The sequence below is a fragment of the Balaenoptera physalus genome (genome assembly GCF_965194825.1).
Source record: "Balaenoptera physalus genome assembly, chromosome: 10".
Taxonomy (NCBI): Eukaryota; Metazoa; Chordata; class Mammalia; order Artiodactyla; family Balaenopteridae; genus Balaenoptera; species Balaenoptera physalus.
In genome coordinates, this window is record NC_138889.1 from 20032362 (window position 1) to 20052685 (window position 20324).

The 20324-nt window shown below is 33.5% G+C and overlaps 1 protein-coding gene across 3 annotated transcripts in view; it reads left to right on the plus strand.

The window, feature by feature from the left end:
* Positions 1–20324, plus strand: part of CUL5 (cullin 5) — a 117166-nt gene that overhangs the window by 88813 nt on the left and 8029 nt on the right. For 2 of the 3 annotated variants that reach the window (XM_082476865.1, XM_082476866.1), the window contains 8 exons: positions 3931–4063; positions 5105–5236; positions 8341–8464; positions 8770–8945; positions 9512–9673; positions 10433–10551; positions 11172–11295; positions 15175–18784. In XM_082476865.1, coding sequence (XP_082332991.1) covers positions 3931–4063; positions 5105–5236; positions 8341–8464; positions 8770–8945; positions 9512–9673; positions 10433–10551; positions 11172–11295; positions 15175–15369 — 1165 coding nt within the window. In that variant the 3' untranslated portion in view covers positions 15370–18784. Of the gene's footprint in view, positions 1–3930; positions 4064–5104; positions 5237–8340; positions 8465–8769; positions 8946–9511; positions 9674–10432; positions 10552–11171; positions 11296–15174; positions 18785–20324 lie in introns of those variants that run through there. The other variant, XM_082476867.1, reaches the window with a different exon arrangement.

A 20324-nucleotide genomic window follows, 5' to 3' on the forward strand; every position in this document is an offset into this window, starting at 1 on the left:
TGAGAACAATCAGGAAAATCAGCTAAATTTAGGAAATAGTCATTTTAATATTATCAAAGAGCTACAGAAGCAACTAGAACAAAATATTTGAAAGTTATAGAAATGAGAGAGAACCTTTCAGAAGTTAGCTGATGCTTTGTAGCTGTGTTTCCCTGAAAAGAAGTAACTGAGAATCTAGGTTTCGCTCAGGCTGAGCAGTACTGCTGGGGGACAGTAGAGCTTTTGGTGGTCACACAGGACTGGAATGACAAAACTCACTAGGCTCTCAATTGAAAGCCCAGGAGGGACATTCCTTAGATTCAGTGGGTAACCAGAGGTAGACTGATTCTTAACAAAACTACAACCCATCCTTAAACCAAAATAGTTTGATTGGATTAAAGTGATCAGCCTCTGCCATAGCAGAACAAAGGGTGAACACACATTCTTAATGGAAGATAAACATTGTCTGGTGCCTCTGTGATTCTTCTTTTTTTTTTTTTAATTGAAGTACAGTTAATTTACCATGTTGTGTTAATTTCAGGTGTACAGCAAAGTGATTAAGTTATACATGTATTTTTTTTCAGATTCTTTTTTCTTGTAGATTATTACAAAATATTGAGTATAGTTCCCTGTGCTATACAGTAGATCCTTGTTGGTTATCTGTCTTATACATAATAGTGTGTATATGTTAATCCCAAACTCCTAATTTATCCCTCTCCCCCTTCATGATTCTTTTATATGCAGTGCATAGTACTCAGTACAACATTACTAGTCCTGTGATGGCAGAGAAATTTATGGTCAACTAAGAGAAAAATAATTTCAGAAGCAGACTCTCAGGTGATCCCACTATTGGAGTTAGCAGATAAGGACTTTAAAATAATTAAGATTAATAGCTTAACCACAGTGATATACCACTCACGCCCACTAGGATGGCTAAAATTAAAAAGACATTAACAAGTGTTGGTGAAGATGCAGAGAGAGATTGGGATCATTATACTTGGTACACAGCTACTGTGGTAACAATTTTGTAGTTCCTCAAGAAGTTTAACGTAAAGTTAACATGTGACCCATCAGCTCCACTCCTGGGTATATACCCAAAAGAAATGAAAACATATATCTACTCAAAAACTTGTACATAAATGTTCATAGCAGCATTATTCTTAATAGCCAAAAAATGGAAACAACCCAAATGTCCATTGTCTGATGAATGGGTAAGCAAAATGTGGTATATCTATGCAATGGAATTTTATTTAGTCATAAAAGGAAAGAAATTCTGATACATGCTACAACATGAGTGAAACCTTGAGACGTGAAATAAGCCAGACACAAAAGGACAAATTTTTTATGATTCCACTTATATGAGGTATCTAGGATAGGCAAATTTATTGATACAGAAAAGTAGGATAGACGTTACCAGGAACTGGGGATAGGAGGGAATGGAAGGTTATTGTTTAATGAGTATAGGGTTTCTGTTTGGGATAATGAAAAAGTTCTGGACATAGATAGTGATGATATTTGCAGAACATTGTGAGTGTACTTAAGGCCACTGAATTGTACACTTAAAATGGCTAATATGCTAAATCTTTTGACCATGATAAAAGGATAATATTTTTTGAAGGAATGAATGGATATGTGTTATGATCCGGATGAATCATAAAAACATTATGCTGAGTAAACGATACCAGTCACAAAAGGTCACATATTGTATGCTTCCATTTATATGAGATGTCCAGAATAAGGAAATCCATAGAGACAGAAAGTAGATTAGTTATAACCAGGGGCTGGGAGGGAGGGATAGCTGGAAAATGAGATTTGACTACTAATGAGTATGGGGTTTGTTTTTGGGGTAATGAAAATGTTTAAAATTTTATTTTGATGATAGTTGTACAACCTTGTGAATATACTTTAAAGAAACATTGAATTGCACACTTCAAATGGATAAATTGTATGGTATGTGAATTATATCTCAGTAAGAATCTTAAATAGATCATGAATAATAATGAGTAAATAATACATATTAATAGACAAATAGGTAGAAATTGTTACCTGAGAAAAGGTAATATATCTATAGCGATATGTAATTGGAATCATAGAGAAAGGAAAAGGAGGTATGAGCTATTGACCAGAATTTTTTCAGATTGCCAAAAGATGCCAACTTTTGTATTCAAGCAATTCTTTGAATCTCAAGCATGATAACTACAAATTAAATCATTCCTAGGTACATCATAGTAAAACAGCTAAAAACTGGAAAAAAACAAAGCAAAACACAAAAAGCCAGAGATCGGGGGAATGACACAATACCAAAGAAACAACAATAAAATACTGAAAACTGTCTTCTCAACCTGTTGAATTGGAGGAAGGGAGATAGACCACTGCAGTTATTACAGCAGTTCACACAGAAGCTAGGCATTGGCAATGTGAATAGATTGGAGGAGATGGATAGATTCTTATGAAGTAAGTTAGTGGTCTTTATACTTGCTATATCTACCTCAAGATATACAGAAAGAATTCCCAAGAGAATGCCAGTGTAGGTACTTTTAAGGAAATCACTTTCTAAATCCTCAACTTCCACATCTACTTTTTTCTGAAATTGAGCCCTCTGGTGGAAGTATTGCAGTTTCTCCTTTCACTTCTCCTTTCCAGAATTACTCTTCCCTATTTTGTAAAGAAAGGCATATCTCTCTTCATTCTTACTATGGTATGTGCCTTGAATTGTAAAATGCCTCCAAGTTGTGTAAGAAAGGAATATTTTGAAATAATTGGTATTGTTGTACAGAAAATGAATTTCTAATGACAAGATATTATATCCTTTTGCAAAATGGTTTCTAATTATTTGCTTTCAACACAATTGATAGCTAATTTGATCCATTATTAAAAAATAACTTTTTTGTTAGATCAGTATGTGTTTTTTAGCAAATAACTCAGGAGGTGCTTAGTGAATTGAGTAACATTATAAGAAAAGCTTCTTCTAGTCCTGTCTGTTAACTTAATGTGAATAAGATTTTTTTAGGGAAAAGACATAAATTTATAAATACAAAAAGTAGAAGTAAAATTGATGATATCCTGCATTCATAATTGGGAGGGGAAAAAAAGTTTCATCCACCTCATAGACAAAATTTTGCATATGCATATGTTTTATATACACACACAATATAATTATGTTGTTTTGTTAAGTTATGTACTTATAATAATTTGGACAACTCATTTCTGATAACAGTTGATTTTATCTATACATACGAAGTTTTAAAATGTTGAATTTAAATTTATTTACATATATAGTTTAGAAAAGTAGGATAAAGAATAAATGAAAGACTTTCAAACATAAAATACAATACACTCGTTTTAAAGTTTTGTTAGGAAAGTGAAATAGAGATGTAAGTTCATTGTTTAAGGAAAGTTTGTTTACAGTTTTTTTTAATGGAGGATGATATATATCATATCACTGTGAAATTTAGGTTACATTGGATATGTCTCAAAGAGTGAAGTAACAGTTTTAACATATATTGATTGATGTTCTGAATCAGATCGTCAAAAACAGGGTAGAATGCTACTTGTGTAGCATCTTGCAAATAAATCGAACACTGAGCGCTTTAAAAAAAAAGTTTTAAATGTTAACTTATAAATATGCAAGGATTTACACAGTTTTTCAAAACTATTTTAGAAGCATCTTAATAAAATCTTTTAAAGATCATTGGCAAAGCTGCCACTAGAGTGAGGCAAGGTGGCACGTAGGTTACAAAATACAAGGAGGTCTCACTCTCAGTGTTCTCCAAGTGCACTTATGGGAACCTAAGAGTGAGTGCCTCCTTAAACTATGCACCCTAGATGTAGACTTGCTTACCCTAGTCCCATTGGATCTATACAACATAAGAAATCTGTGAAAAATTGGCTTTAGAAAAAATACTTGCAGATTCAATCATTTTCATCAACTGCTTTTAATTTGTTTTTTAGGGTGGGATTAAAAACTCAGCCTGAATCAAAATGCCCTGAGCTGCTTGCCAATTACTGTGACATGTTGCTAAGAAAAACGCCATTAAGCAAAAAACTAACCTCTGAAGAGATTGAAGCAAAGCTTAAAGAAGTGGTACATAAATTTTTTTTAACTTGAAATTTTTATATTATCTTTGAATTTGTGTTTTGCTTATAAGGCTTTCTGTGATAGCCTCAGTTGTTTCTTTTTTTTTAACGTATATCTCTAAGCAGCTAATATTATGAAATTTTACCAGTGCAAGATCTCTCTAGAGCAGTTATTTTTCTTACTGAAAATTTTTATTCTGTAGCTGCCAGAAGGGAAATAGTATTTAATTCTTCCCCTTTCTTGATTATTTTTAAAAGTCAGTTAAATTCTAGCTCGTATTAAAGGACAAAAAAAGGGAAAATGGAGCTAGCTGGTGGTATTTGGAATGATATTAGAGAGACCAGGAGTTTTTCACTTTTTTCTTTTTGTGAGAGCCCAAAATAGATAGCCAGGGATAAATGAGTGTAGATAAAAAGTTAGTTGCTTTCATATTTATTTGTCTCTGCTTGTTATTATATGATATAAGCCAAAGACATCACATCAAAGAGGAAAAAATTAGTAAGTAAAGATACAGAGAAAGTATAGACAAAGAGGGTTAGAGGGGGGAATTCCATGGCAGTCCAGTGGTTAAGACTGCTTTCACTGCTGGGCCCAGGTTCAATCCCTGGTCGGGGAACTAAGATCCCATAAGCTGCATGGTGCAGCCAGCGAAGCGGAGGGTGGGGTGGGGGGTGGGGTGGGGGGTGGTTAGAGAGAAGATTAGTGTCAGAATAAAGTGAAGAAGAAATGTAGAAGAAAAAAATGGGGAGGAACCACTGATTTTCATGTAAAGTTTTATCACATTTTATATAAAATCTCAAAAATTAATGTTTTTAAGAACTAAAAGGTTATTTGGTTACAGTCTCAAATTTGCTAACTTCTAAAGTATTAAAGTATTGTAGTATTTCAGGACTGGTTATTTTTCAGAGATGGGCAATTTAGTAAGCCTCTGTCTGTATTTGCTTATATAAATTTCTGAATTTTGACAATTGGGGATGTAGAAAGGTCTAAATGAGAGGGATGACTAAGAGTGTATGTAAATTGAAAGTAACTTTTTTTTCTGTACAGCTCTTGGTACTTAAATATGTACAAAACAAAGACGTTTTTATGAGATATCACAAAGCTCATTTGACACGACGTCTTATATTAGACATCTCTGCTGATAGTGAAATTGAAGAGAATATGGTAGAGTGGCTAAGAGTAAGTAAAATTTTAAAAAATATTTGGTTTTCTTAAAATAGCACATGGTTCATATGTGTACTTAAGTAATGCATTTTGGTGATATTGTTAATATTGAAGAAATATGGAACATTTTAGAAGAATATAGCATCAATTATATAAAATAAAGTATATTTTCTTAATGAAGACTTCTGGTGAAGCACCTTTGCTCTTGCTTTGCTTCTGTTGTTTCACTCTTTTGTATCTCCACTCTCATTTGAACTGACCTTAACTAACGGACAAATCGTTTCATTTTTAAGATGTTTTTAGTACTAAATATTTAGCCATAGAGATGTTGGTAAATAAATACATCGATTAAGGAAAAAGAACCCATAGGTAAAAGGTGATGGCTTATTTAGTTTAATCAATGCTAATTATGGCTAAATTCCCATGTTAAAATATTTTAAGTCTGTTCCTTTCAGTCCATTTTAATGGAATTTGAGTTATATTAGTATAACAAATGAATGTCTTTCATTTATACATATGGTATTATATATAATATTACATTAATATATGATAAAACATCTATTATAATGTGTACAATTATATGTTTGTTTTTTTTAAAATAAGGTTTAATTTATTTATTTATGGCTGTGTTGGGTCCTCGTTTCTGTGCGAGGGCTTTCTCCAGTTGCGGCAAGTGGGGGCCACTCTTCATCACGGTGCGCGGGCCTCTCACTATTGCGGCCCCCCCTGCCACGGAGCACAGGCTCCAGACACGCAGGCTCAGTAACTGTGGCTCACGGGCCCAGTTGCTCCACGGCATGTGGGATCCTCCCAGACCAGGGCTCGAACCCGTGTCCCCTGCACTGGCAGGCAGACCCCCAACCACTGCGCCACCAGGGAAGCCCTATATGTATTTTATATATTTTTTTTTCATTTATATGTGTATTTCAAATTAAAGATTTGCAGATAGTGCTGTTTTGCCTGGTAGTGTGGGATAGTAAAAATTACTGTGCAGGTGATCTTAATATTAACAGTCACTGGGGAAAATTACTGTTTTGTGACTTTGAAATTTTTGTCAAAATATTAAAAACCTCTTATTATCTGTTACAAGTATATAGGAGAAAGAAAAAATTAGTAAAATTAATATGTATTTAGTACACTGTAATTTAGAACATAAACTTTCAGATTTAAAGTGTTGTATTTCTTTGAAAAAATTGCTATTGCAATTCACATGTCTGATATTGTATCTAGAATATATAAAGAACTCTTACAACTCAACAGTAAAGACAACTCAGTTAAAAATGGGCAAAGAATTAGAATAGACATTTCTTCACAAAAGATATATAAATGTCCAATAAGTGTATGCAAAGATGCTCAACATCATTAGTTATTAGGGAAATGCAAATTAAAACCACTGGGATAGCTGAAAATTCAGACAATAACAGATGTTGGTGAGGAAGAGGAGAAATTGGAACCCTCATGCATTGCTGGTAGGAATATAAAATGGTGCAGCCACTTTGGAAAACTGACGGTTCCTCAAAAAGTTAAACATAGAGTTGACCCGGCAATTCTACTCCTAGGTAATTCCACTCAAGAGAAGTGAAAACATATGAGCACACAAAAAATTGTACATGAATGTTCACAGCAGCATTATTCATAATAGCTGAATAGTGAAAATAACCCAGAAGGTCAGTCAGCTGATAAATAGATAAAATATGGTTTATTCATATAATGGAATATTTTTGGTAATAAAAATAAATGAAGTGCTGATATATGCAACAATATAGATGTACTTTGAAAATATTATGCTAATAAGCAAAGAAGCCAGTTAGACCACATACTGTATGATTCCCTAATACAAAGTGTCCACAGTAGCCAAATCTGTAGAGACAAAAAATAAATTAATGGGTTTCAGGAATGGAGGAGTGGGGGAACATGGGGAGTGACTGCTAGTAAGTATGGAGTTTCTTTTGGGGATGATGAAAATGTTCTAAAGTTAGATAGTGGTGATGGTTGCATAACTCTGTAAATATACTGAAACCTGATTAATTGTACACTTTAAAAGGGCAAATTTTGAGGTACGTGATTTATATCTCAGTAACGCTGTTACTAAAATGAAGAGTAGTTTGACTAGTACTTGCCTTCTTGTCATGTAACTTACAAGTTACTTAGTGAGCACCTTTTGTATACTTTGAAGAGTTATACTCTGTAAGTTTGGATCAGCTTCCAAACTTTTGTCTTTTGGTCTTTCAAAGTCGTGGAAGTTTTTGCTGGCATCACTTCCTCTTCTTAATTTTTTTGTCACTACCACTTTCCTCATTTATGTTGATAATTTGCCTTCATTAAGTTCCTTGTACCTGCATATTTAGACTCTTCAGCATTGGCGTTATCAACAAACATTACAACCACGGTTAGCTCTTTCTTCAGAAACTCCATTTGTGTTCTATTTTATTTTCATTTCCAACATTATTCCCTTCCCTCCTGCCTGCCTGCCTGCCTGCCTGTCTGCCTGCCTCCCTCCCTCCCTTCCTTTTCTTTCCTTTCCTTTTCTTCTTTTTTTTTTTTTTTTGGTGTACTTTTATCATCTTTCTTGACCAATTACCTCTTTCAGTTATCCGCTTTTGTAAAATGTCATGTGGATTTATCAGTGGAAGACATGGATGCAACAAAGCTACATGCTTTGCTGTCTGTGGGTGAATTGAATAAACAGATGACTAACAGATTTTGAAAGAAATATTGTGATTGGTCACTGATATGATGTGCTCTGTTATTTGTTAGTGATTTGTAGATTGAGGAGCTAGAAGTGAAATTTGTGCTTTATGCATAACTCACGTTTATTATATAATGGTAATTGAAAGTTGAATAGTGTTGTTGGGGTACTGGTGTTCTTTAACTATACTGTGGTAACTGAAATTCATGGATATTGGAATCATGCACAGAAAACCAGGATTGCCTGTATATTCTGTTTAGGTTCTAAGAATCAAATTTAATAGGTATTAGATATAAACATTCTATAAATGTAAGAGAGAAGAAGAATTTTGTATTAAAGCATCTAAAACTTAGTTTTCCATTAAAATTTTTCCTAATACTATATCAGATTATATATTATTTATTACTTCTTCTGTCTTTGGTTTTCATAGGAAGTTGGTATGCCAGCAGATTATGTAAACAAGCTTGCTAGAATGTTTCAGGACATTAAAGTATCTGAAGATTTGAACCAAGCTTTTAAGGAAATGCACAAAAATAATAAATTGGCTTTACCAGGTATTACTTTATAATTACATACATTTTTTTAAACATTTTACAAAAGAATATCTTTGTTTTCTAGTAAATTAAAAATAAAACTAAGCAGTAATAGAGACAAAGATGTTTCAAAGTCCACATTCCTTGAAAATATCCTACAAAACAGAATTTAGATTTACTAATTCTTATTTTGAAACAGAAAGACACTTTTAACAAAATCTTTAGAGTCTTATTTTTCACCAAAGCTTATCCTCTGTGTATGTATTTTGAATTTTACCCATTGTCAAGATTATTTGCTTTATATTTTCTGATATACTTTCCTATAGCTGATTCAGTTAATATAAAAATTCTGAATGCTGGTGCCTGGTCAAGAAGCTCTGAAAAAGTCTTTGTCTCACTTCCTACTGAACTGGAGGATTTGATACCCGAAGTAGAAGAATTCTACAAAAAAAACCATAGTGGTAGAAAATTACATTGGCATCATCTCATGTCAAATGGAATTGTAAGTAGATGGTGTGTTAGTTCAGATATTGGTTTGGCTGAAAGTAGCAGGACTCCAAATAAGATTTGTTTAAACAAGATAGATCTTTCCTTCTCTCACAAGTGAAAGTTTGAGCAGGTATAGTAGATCTGTTCCATGAAGTTGTTAGGGACATAGACTTCTGGTTACAGCACCATCCTTAAGGTATTCCCTTGCCTGCAGAATCCAATATGATCCTCTCACTATGTCTGTCTTCCAGCCCAACAGGAAGGGAAAGATGTGAGGGTATAGCTTCCTTGAACAGCAACTTCTAGAAGTTTCCCCCATTAATTCCACTCAAATCTCATTGGCCAGAACTTAGTCACATGGCCACATTTTTGCTCAGGAAAGCTGGGAGGTGAGCCTTTATTCTGGACAGTCATTAAAGTCTGCTAAAATTTTTATTACCATGTAAGAAAGGAAGAATGGGTATTGAAAGACAACTCGCAGTCTTTTTGTATGTAATCTCATATAAGAGATATTATAGTAGATAGATGATAATCATCATGAAGAGATTCTTATTTTTTTAACTATTTTATCTATTATAGATAACGTTTAAGAATGAAGTAGGTCAATATGATTTGGAGGTAACAACATTTCAGCTGGCTGTATTGTTTGCATGGAACCAAAGACCCAGAGAGAAAATCAGCTTTGAAAATCTAAAACTTGCAACTGAACTCCCTGATGCTGAGCTTAGAAGGACTTTATGGGTTGGTTTGTTTTTATGTTTTTTGTTTTTAACATTGCATCCTCTCACATAGCAGGAAACATGTGTTGGCTTGTGTTATAATAAATTTATGAATTCATAATACTCAAATGACTTTTAAGCAAGAAAAATACACTAGTGAGGTATTTACGGAAAAAAAAATTGAAAATAAGCAAGTTACTAAGACAGAGAATGGCAAGAGAGAGAGAAAGAAAGAGATTGAGTTGGTATTTAAATGTTGCCTGTGAAGAGCATGACCAAAGATTTCATATTGAAAATGTGTTCAAAGATTTTTATGATAACCAAAATTCTAAGAATAAGAAGACTTTGGTCCTTTTGAGGCCCTGTAAAATGTACTTATTAGCCTCCTGTTCAAAACTACATTTTACCTCCTACTCCATATGCCTGTTAAAAGTTCCAAAATAAATTATTACCTAGAGAGAAACAGCTGATTTATAACCGGCAGTGATGTTTGCTGTGGTCATATATGACCAGTCCCTCTAGTTTGTTGTTGTTGTGGTTTTTTTGGTTGTCTTATTGTAAAGAGAGCATTTATTGCTTCCTCATAACCAACTCTTTTCTCCTCATTCTCTTTCCTCATTATGCATTTACATTGGTATATTCATGGAAGTACCAAATAAAACTTTGAATTATGAATTTGTGCTCATAATTTTTTCTCACCTATATTGGTCATGTTGTAGAATTGATCTTGGTGTTCCATAGTGTTTATAGAAGCTAATTGTTTTCTCTTTACTCTTCATAGTCTTTAGTAGCTTTTCCAAAGCTCAAACGGCAAGTTTTATTGTATGAACCTCAAGTCAACTCACCCAAAGACTTTACAGAAGGTACCCTCTTCTCAGTGAACCAGGAGTTCAGTTTAATGTAAGGTTTATGTTGATTGATCTAAAATAAAAATACCTTGTTTGAATTTTAATGTTTTATTTTTAGCAAAATAATTTTCCTTACATGATATTTAAAACATCTGTATGCTGTCATCACTTTAGATTTATGCCATTTAGTTTATTGAACATATTAATGAACTAGAGATGTTTATTATTTCTTTACATATTTTTCATGGATACATTTTGGTGTCTGACATACTATATTGCTTTTCATCTTTAAAGTAAACATCCTTTTGCACTCTAAAGCAGCTTTATCCACACAGAGTACTGTTTCCTTTAGATCCAGTTAGAAGATAATGTTGAATTACAACCCACATATCTTCAATTATCTAATCACTTTCATGGCAATATAAATTATATTAACTTTGTTATTACAGGGAGCATAGTCACACTTATTAACAAGCTTTTATCATGTTTGAGGGAAATCATAGGGTTCATTTTAATAAAGCTCCATGTTGGTTATTTGTTACTTTTCCCTTAAACAGTGTTGGATATTAATTTTTAGACTATTTCTAAGTATTTTCTCTTAGACATTGTTGCTATAATATGATGTTTAAAAGGGCTTTCACTGTAAACTATTTGATTTAATGTTTTTTATAGAAAAAATGCAAAAGTTCAGAAAAGGGGTAAAATCAACTTGATTGGACGCTTGCAGCTCACTACAGAAAGGATGAGAGAAGAAGAGAATGAAGGAATAGTTCAACTAAGAATACTGAGAACCCAGGTTTGTAATATTAAGACAGAATGTCTAAATTTTGAAAAACTTTGTTGCTGTTTTTTTAATCTTCAAATCTTTTTTTAAAATTAAAGGAATGTAGGTACTCAGACTTTTCGTACAGAAGAGCTAATTTTCAATTTACTGAAATTTAAAAATTGTATTAGTAACATTCTCTTAGTTGCTCAAAGAGATGTCTATATGACTTGGTGGTCTCTGGTAGGTTCTGTTGGTTGGGCAAAACCTTGGTTTTAGGTTAGAGTTCTCTGACTGCATGTCAAAGAGAATAAATGTATATCAACAACAAGTACGATTCTAGGATTGAGTATTTAAAATTTAATTTTAACACTTCTAATTCCATTGTAATGGGAAATTAGGGACACTTTAAAAAACATATTTTAAAACTAGGATTATACCTTCTGAACATGATAAAGAATACCTATTGCAAACTAATGTATGACTGTTTTAACTTTAGAAATAGTCTTATTAAAACCAAGTTGTCCCACTTTTACTGTTTTCATTTAATATTGTTTGAAACTATTGGCCAGTGCAATCAAGCATGAAACAAAAAAGAAGAAAAGATTAAAATTTTTCACTACTTGTAGATCATATAATATGATAAAGGAACAGAGAAAAGATAAATAAAAATCAAATGCTTTTCTATTTAGCAATAAACAAATAAATAAATAAATTTAAGAAAATAAAAGAAGAAACCATAGAATTCACAGGCATTTCTTTAAAAAGCAGTGTGTTGGACCTGTATGAAGAGAGGGGCCTTTGCCTGAGAGATTCAAAAGGAGATTTGAATAAATAGAAAGATCATGTTCCTTTTTTTCTTACTGAATTTTTTAATTGAGGTATAACTTACATAAAATAGAATACATATTTCATAGTTTTCAGTGTTTTGCTAAATGTGTATACCTGTGTGACCATCACCTCAATTAAAATACAGAACATTTCTGTCACTCCAGTAATTTCCCCATGTCTCCATTCAGCCAATCTCCCCCTTCAACCCACCTGATTCCTATCACCATTGCTTTGTTTTGCCTGTTCTCGGTCTTCATATACATGGAATCAGACAGTGTACTCTTTGTATCTGGCTTCTTTTTAACATGAATTACCATTTGTTGTTTTTTTTTTTTGGCTGCTTTGGGTCTTCGTTGCTGTGTGCGGGCTTTCTCTAGTTGCAATGAGCGGGGGCTACTCTTTGTTGCAGGGCACGGGCTTCTCATTGTGGTGGCTTCTCTTGTTGTGGAGCACAGGCTTTAGGCGCACGGGCTTCAGTAGCTGCAGCACACGGGCTCAGTAGTTGCGGCACGTGGGTCCTAGAGCGCACGGGCTTCAGTAGTTGCGGCGCGTGGGCTCAGTAATTGTGGCTCACAGGCTCTAGAGCGCAGGCTCAGTAGTTGTGGTGCACAGGCTTAGTTGCTCCGTAGCATGTGGGATCATCCTGGACCAGGGATCGAACCTGTGTCCCCTGCATTGGCAGATGGATTCTTAACCACTGTGCCACCAGGGAAGTCCGAAATACCATATTTTTTAATGATAAGGCTGAATAACTTCCCATACTAGTAACAAGTCTACTGAATTTCATATAAAAATTCAACTAGGAATATTTTTGGAATTTTAAAAATTGATTCTCAGTTTTATCAGAAAGAACAAATAGATGAGAGTGATTGAGAACCTTAAAAAAATAAGGTGTTAATGGTGGTGGAACTTGCCTTGCCAAATATTAAAACTTATTAAAATATCTACAAAAATAAAATAGCATAACATACAGATTAATAGAAGAAAATAGCTCAGAATTAAACCTCCTATGTAAGTGTAGATGAACTTTGCAATAAAGGAAATAATTTCCATGGCCCATGAAAAGAGAATGTATTATTCAATAAGAGATTTTGGAAAATTTTACTTCTGGGAGGAAAAAGCATGATATAGTCTTAGTTTATGGCTACAGCAGGATAAATACAGATGGATTAGAGTTGAGATATGAAGTAGAATGGGCAGGTATAGTCATACTATAAGATGTGCAAAGAAAATGAAGTTTTTTTGTTTTGTCTAAAACTGATTCATAATTATGCTCAGTCCGCTAATCCAAGCTATCCCTTTAGGTAATGCTCAGACTTTCTTATTTCTCCCTGATTCTACTCCACCCATCCCTGTTCTTTGCTGTTTTCACAGATGGCATCTGCATGTATTGAGGTTGAGAGAAATTCACTTGACTTCATAGTGACAGTGAAGGGATTGTCCTATCTATACAGTTGTAACAGTGTTCTGGGTTTTTGGTCTTGTCAGCTCTAGAGTGCTTTATCTGTCATCTCTAGAGTGCTTTATCTGTCACCTATGGGAATTTGACTTTCTATTGCTATCTATTGCTGATGTCTGTAGCAGATGAACTATGGTTTATTCTTTTTCCAGTGGGTAAGGACCACGTGGCCTCTTTCCTGTTCTGGCTGCCTGTCCTCTGCTCTTACTGAGCTCTTGAGCCCTCTGAGCCTCTGCTACATCTTCTTTGTGGCCCTTGGCCTACATGGCACACTGTTATCATCTGCTGTTACAGGATCGCCCTCTCCTGACACTGAAGGCCCTGTGGCGGTCCATTGGCTCTAAACTCTATCTGCATCATATGGGAACTGAGAGAAATTCAGGAGGGCAAATTACTTCCATCATATCATGCCACTTTTCAAGTGACCTCCAACCTATTAAATGGGGCCAGGGCCAGAACTCCTCTGTTTTTCTCTTAGCATCTCTAACACAGCCATCTTCAACTCTATCAAAGCTAGAATAGGAGAAATTGGAATATTTACAGTTGTTTCTCTCCTACTTACTGGTTTCTGTAATGTACAAGTGCCTGTAGGGGGACATACTTTTTCCATCTTCCTTCTTTCTTTCTGGACCCTTGACATAAACCCCTGTGATCAAGAGCCTGGATCTGGACATACTGACATTGGGAGTAATTCACCTGACCTCCTAGTGGCAGTATAGGAATCCTCATATCTGTACAGGGGAAGTTGAAGGTGTACTTTTCTCATACTGAGTAGTACCTGACTCCCAAGCCTTATTGCCTTGTAGCCAAACTCCATTTTCAATGTTAAAAAGCAAATATTGATTCCTTTTTTGTTTTCACGTTTCTTTTATAATGAATTCTAACTTCCACTAAGGCAGATGAATGCCTTTTGTTGACTAAGCAGACACCTTGTACTGGAAAAGGCAAAAGAGAAAATATGTAGTAATTTTCTAATTTTACTTATTAAAAGAATAATAGTAATTAAAGAAATCATCAAGGAAGCTATTGATAAAATTGATTTAGATGAAAAGTGCTTACTCCTATAGAAAGTTAAATCCATTTAATTGAGTCAGTACAAACTGAAGATACTTATAACAAGTACAGTTTATTAATCTGATAAATTTATAAAGAATAGTAATTATTAATTTTTGAAACAGACAGCAACTGGCCTCTACTGCTATACAAAGAAGTAACTGTGAATACAAGGGAAAAAGTATGTGTAAGGGGTTTGTTGTATCTTAGTTGATAGTTGATTCTTAACACAATACCAGGTTATATACATATTGTGTTCACAGATAAAATAAACTTTTTAAATGTACATAGTGTGGATACGAAGGAATGAAAGGAAATACACCAAAACCTTAAGTGTGATTTTCTTTTCAGCAGGGAAGTTATGGGTAATTTTGTTTTTCCTCATTTTTTAAAATCTCCATAGTATGCAGATTTTATTTTTCAGAGTGAAAAAAAGATACTGGTCTCAAGATTAATCTAGTGATTGCTAATCATTTGGATAGGTATTGGATAGAAGATAAAATACATTAAAAGTCATTTTTTGTTTTGTTTTACTTAAAATAATTTTTCATTTTTATTTTTTCTTTTAGGAAGCTATCATACAAATAATGAAGATGAGAAAGAAAATTAGTAATGCTCAGCTGCAGACTGAATTAGTAGAAATTTTGAAAAACATGTTCTTGCCACAAAAGAAAATGATAAAAGAGCAAATAGAATGGCTAATAGAGCACAAATACATCAGAAGAGATGAATCTGATATCAACACTTTCATATATATGGCATAATTTTGAATATCATGGACAATATTAAGAACCCAAATTTTGGAGTGCTTGGGCAGAAAGTTCTTGCAGTTTGTGCTAGAGGAAGGTTTATTTGGACTTTGATTACATAAATATTAAAATCTCTGCCTTACCTAACAAAACAACTATATTTTGCCAATCACATTAGTTAGCATGGTGGCATTCCCTTCATGTTGCACACTCTGTTTTAACAGCATGCCGTTTTGTGGAGAAACTTGCATTCATGAAGAGCCCATTATGAACTTTTAAAAATCTGATTTATACCCACCGGAAGAAATACAGTTGGGAAGGGTGAAAGTGGGGTTCTTGTTGCTTTTTTTTTCTTTCTTTTTCTTTTTTTCCTCTCTTACAAAAATGTACTTGCACAAGGAAGGATCTTCAGATGTTTGTGTGCTGAAAAATGCTGTTAACGTTTGTTTTAAAAAATGCAATTAAAACTAGAAATAGCACTCTTGGTTTCTTTTGATCAAAAGAGTGAGCTGGTCTACACAACATTGGGACAGGGCAGATATAGGTGAAAAGATAAGTTTATAATAGTATCAAATTATATGTTCAAACACTGCTTCAGTATAGCAACTGGATTTTAGTGGTGACTTAAAAATGGTATTAAATTTTTCCAACTAAAAAATGTTGGCTTTCTTTTAAGCAGGAGACTACTGTCTTAGTTGTTTATTGTTAAATGATGAAGAGTTTTTAAAATCTTACATGGCTAAGAGAGCTTGTTTTGAAAAAGTGAAGCTCATATTAATTATTATTTTAATTGTTTAAAAAAATGTATGGAGATAGGTCGATTGCAGAGTCAAAACAGCAAAACAAGCATATTAAGTGTTTACTAAGACACTTAATATTTATATACTTAATATTTATTATGCCATATTCAAATTTATTAAAAACAAGACAGAAATCTCCTGCTTTAATATAATACAGTTATGTAACTGACCTCTTAATCTGTAGCATAGAAATATTTTGACATTTTAAAGTCTCATGATTAGGGATTTATAACCTCAAGTTTCTGGAAAGGAAGACATTCTGTTTTAAAAAGTAATAATTAAGTATCAGTCACCTAGGAGGAAGAGAAAAACCACAACATAGACCTGAAAAGCATAAGCAAAATTGTTGCAATCTTAATATGAGCAGTACACTTGCCAAATATATGTACATATATATTTATATATTTTAAAAGTAAACATTTAAAAAATGTTCAGAAGGCAACACTTACCTTGTTCCTTTTAGTCAATCCAAAGTAGCAACTTACTAGTTGCTGGCAACTGAATACCCAGAGTAATGGAGATTTCAGGACTTGAGGACATGAACAACTTAAAAGAGAAAAACTTACTCCCCATTGGGAAAGAATGGCTCAACATGGATTTTATTCATTGTGGTGCACATTTCAAATTTTCTTGCAAATTATTTTATATTTTATTTGATATTAAGTAATATTTTAAATTATTTTGATGATAGTAGGAAATGGAGTGCCAGAGTGTTGAAAGGCGTACAGTATTATTACAGAGTGCTTTTAAGAGCATTTCATGGAATCTGTCCCCAATCCCAAGAGACTTTGTGGGCTGCCTGTTGAAAGGAAGGACAGCAAATTTAAAACATTTAAGGTTTTGCTGGCTGTAGTCAAAGGCCTATTCTGAAACTCATAGGAAATTGGAATTTTGTTTCTAATTTAAAATCTTACATTTGAGCTCTAAGGTAGCATATGTCAGTTATTAGACCAAGCATATTGTGAAGGTTAAACTAAATTAGCGCTCACTGTTTTCTCTAATTAGATGACTGTTAACAATGGGTAAATTCAAAATTTTTAAGAACTGATAATTTGGTAATAATTGTGGCCCTTATGTTTAACAAATAGTTTGGTATTGGCATATTTGCTTGTCCGATACAAGAGCGCCAAAGGAGGAAGCAATGGAAGGAAAAATTACAGGCCATTTCTTAAAGTTTAAGATTTATTGTTGTTTTAAACCAGAATAGTTCTCAGAACTTTTTTTGGAATTTCTAATCTTTTTAGTCATTTAAAAATGAGAGCCATGATGTTTTGATTTATAAAGGCAAATTTAATGCAAAAGTGGGTAACTCTAAATCCATAGCAAAGTTTTCTATTAAATTTTATAAATTTTTAAATTGCTAATTATGTCCTAATTGTATTTTGGGGAATAGAACAGCAACAAATACTGTAGACTTACAGTTTTCATCATTTTGTTCATTATGTATAGAAAAGTTTATCTGACTACTTTTTGGTGTTTATGAAAACCATTTAGTTGACAAGGTGCCTATACCATTGTTGAATTTTCTTTAGATATATTTTGACAACAGATTTGCTAATTTAAAAAAAAAAGGATCTGGAAAACAAACTACCAGCAATTTGCTAAAGATACAGAATCACAGTTAGTATCCTTTATTACTAAGTCCCTTTTCTCTAATGTGCACTTAAAATTAGTGCTATCTGAGCAGGGATGAACTCTGACATAGTTAAGGGGAAAAATATATACATATATATGCATATATTTTTTTCATGAGCAGTATGGCAATAGGACACTTCAGAGGTTAAGATTTGAACATTCATCTTCTAATATAAAGGTGGAGCCATCTTGAAAATGTTGACCTTTATTGCCATCTCATTGCCAGAGTAAGTAGATAAGAAACAAAACTTACAAAGTGAAAATACAGAACAATTTTAATGCTTACAATGAGTTAAATATTTAGAGTATTACTGTTCTAATGATTTAATGAGTATCTTGAAATAAATTCTGAAGTCTTCCAATTTTTACATTTATTGGAGGGGTCCCTGCATTCTGGCAAACTTTAAGTCTCTTTCTCTTATTTTGTGCATAAATGTTAAAATTTCCAAAAATGAAATGTTAGCTTTCTTATTTTTACCTTTTATTAAATTTAATACAAACTATGACCGGAGCAGTTTAAAAGTATTTTGTATTATTTGCAGTAGGATGTCATTGGCCCTGCTCAAAGGGTAAATTTTAAAAATTCAATTTGGGTGAAAGTTTTGCTAGTTTTCCAGAAAGATTTGCTATCTTAAACTCAAGCTTGTTTTTTCTATTTTCATGTAAATGACTGGGATGCTATCTTATAAACTCTTCCAATGTCATGTTTGTGAAATAAACATTACAATGAGAGCTTTCCTGTCATCTACACTATATATGTTGTCTGGAGTGTTGAACAAATTTGAGTTCCTAAGTTGTAATCTATCCTCGTATATACAGTTTTGAATGTGTGCCACTACATACTGAGATGATAATGCTGTACAATTTTAAATGGTAGCAGTTTCTGTATGCAGTAGGCTGAAATATTTTGATGAACTGCTTAATTTTTGGATTTTATTTTTTAAGTTGTATAATTTATTTTCTTGCAAAATAAAAATGTAATATAAAAGCTTTCACCTATCAAGAAAATGTTGATGTTCTACTGTAAAATAGTTTCTAAGAGTTTAGTTAAAAATTTTATAATAGGTATATTTATATATTTAATTGTGAAATAGTAAATCTTAGCCAGCCTTAGGAATCAGAAATATGAAAAGTAACCCACTTATTTCTTTTAAATTTCAAAATCTAGTTCAAAATGAAAGCTAACAGGAATGTAGCTTTTCCATTGATGATGGCATAGGGCTATCATGCCTGGAAGAGGTCAGAATTTTCAAACCTGAAAGTGATTAATGCATTCATTCATCCGTTTAGATAGGTCATGTCATAACCAAAGTTTAAATTTTATATCAGACAAAAGTAAAAAGTATAAAACAAATTATTTCATGTTTTGTGTATTTTTGGAAGTTTGTGAATATTTAAATTTCAAAGCTAGAGATAGTTGTAATAAGGTTATGAAGATGGACTGTGCCTTAGTCTTGGTGGTTGTAACAAAGTACCATAGACTGCATGACTTATAAACCAACAGAAATTTATTTCTCATAATTCTGCAGGCTCAAAGTCTGAGATCAGAGTGCCAGCATGGTTGGTTCTGGTGAGGAACCTCTTTCAGTTTGCAGACTGCTGACTTCTCACTGTGTCCTCACATGGCAGAAAGAGGGTTTAGAGAGCTCTGGGTCTCCTTTATAAAGGCACTAATCCCATTCACAAGGGCTCCACTCTCGTGACCTAATTACCTCCCAAAGTAAAGGCCCCACTTCCCAATAACATCACATTGGCGATTAGGTTTCAACATATGATTTTTGGAGAGAGACAGACATTCGGTCTTTAGCACTTCATAATGACCCTAAAATCAACCTTGGACTTTCTGGGATTTGGGAGTGGGGGGAAATTGACTTGGAAATGAAGGCAGAGAAAAGTGTGGCCTCAGTTTAAGATTCCCCAGAACCTAGAAACAGGTTAGGCGTAGAAACTTAGGCAGAAGCTTCTGGGCCCCTTACTTGCACATGTCTCCCAAGGCGCTGGGAGGGGCCCTTAGAGTTTTGTATTTGTGATTTATATTATTTTTCTCAAAGAGAATCCCCTAAATATCCAAGGTTGAATCCAGTCCTGCTAAAACTGAATGCAAAAAGAAACGTGTCTGGCACACAGAAGGCATTCAAGTGTGGGTCGAATGAATGAGGCGTGTGTGCCTGAGAACAGAGTAGAGTTTAACACTTTGTTTTAAATGGGAAGAGTTTATTTTCTAATTGCCTGTTCTAGACTGTAAAATCAAATACGGACTTTGCATGTCACTAAACTTCTGTTTTAACCAATGGACAGTCTGGAACAGGGGTCTTAGACTGTTGAGGAGTTACAGACTTTTATGAGCATCTGATTAAAGAAAAAGACATGCATATAAACATACGAACAATTCTGTGTATAAATTTTAAGTATTCCAACACTCAAGATTCAAAACCTTTGATAGTGAGATCCCACAGTGGGTAAAGAGCGTACGTAGCAGCCTGCTCTCTGAATTGGTAACAGCCTGATGTCACAAGTGCTGATTCAAACTTAGAT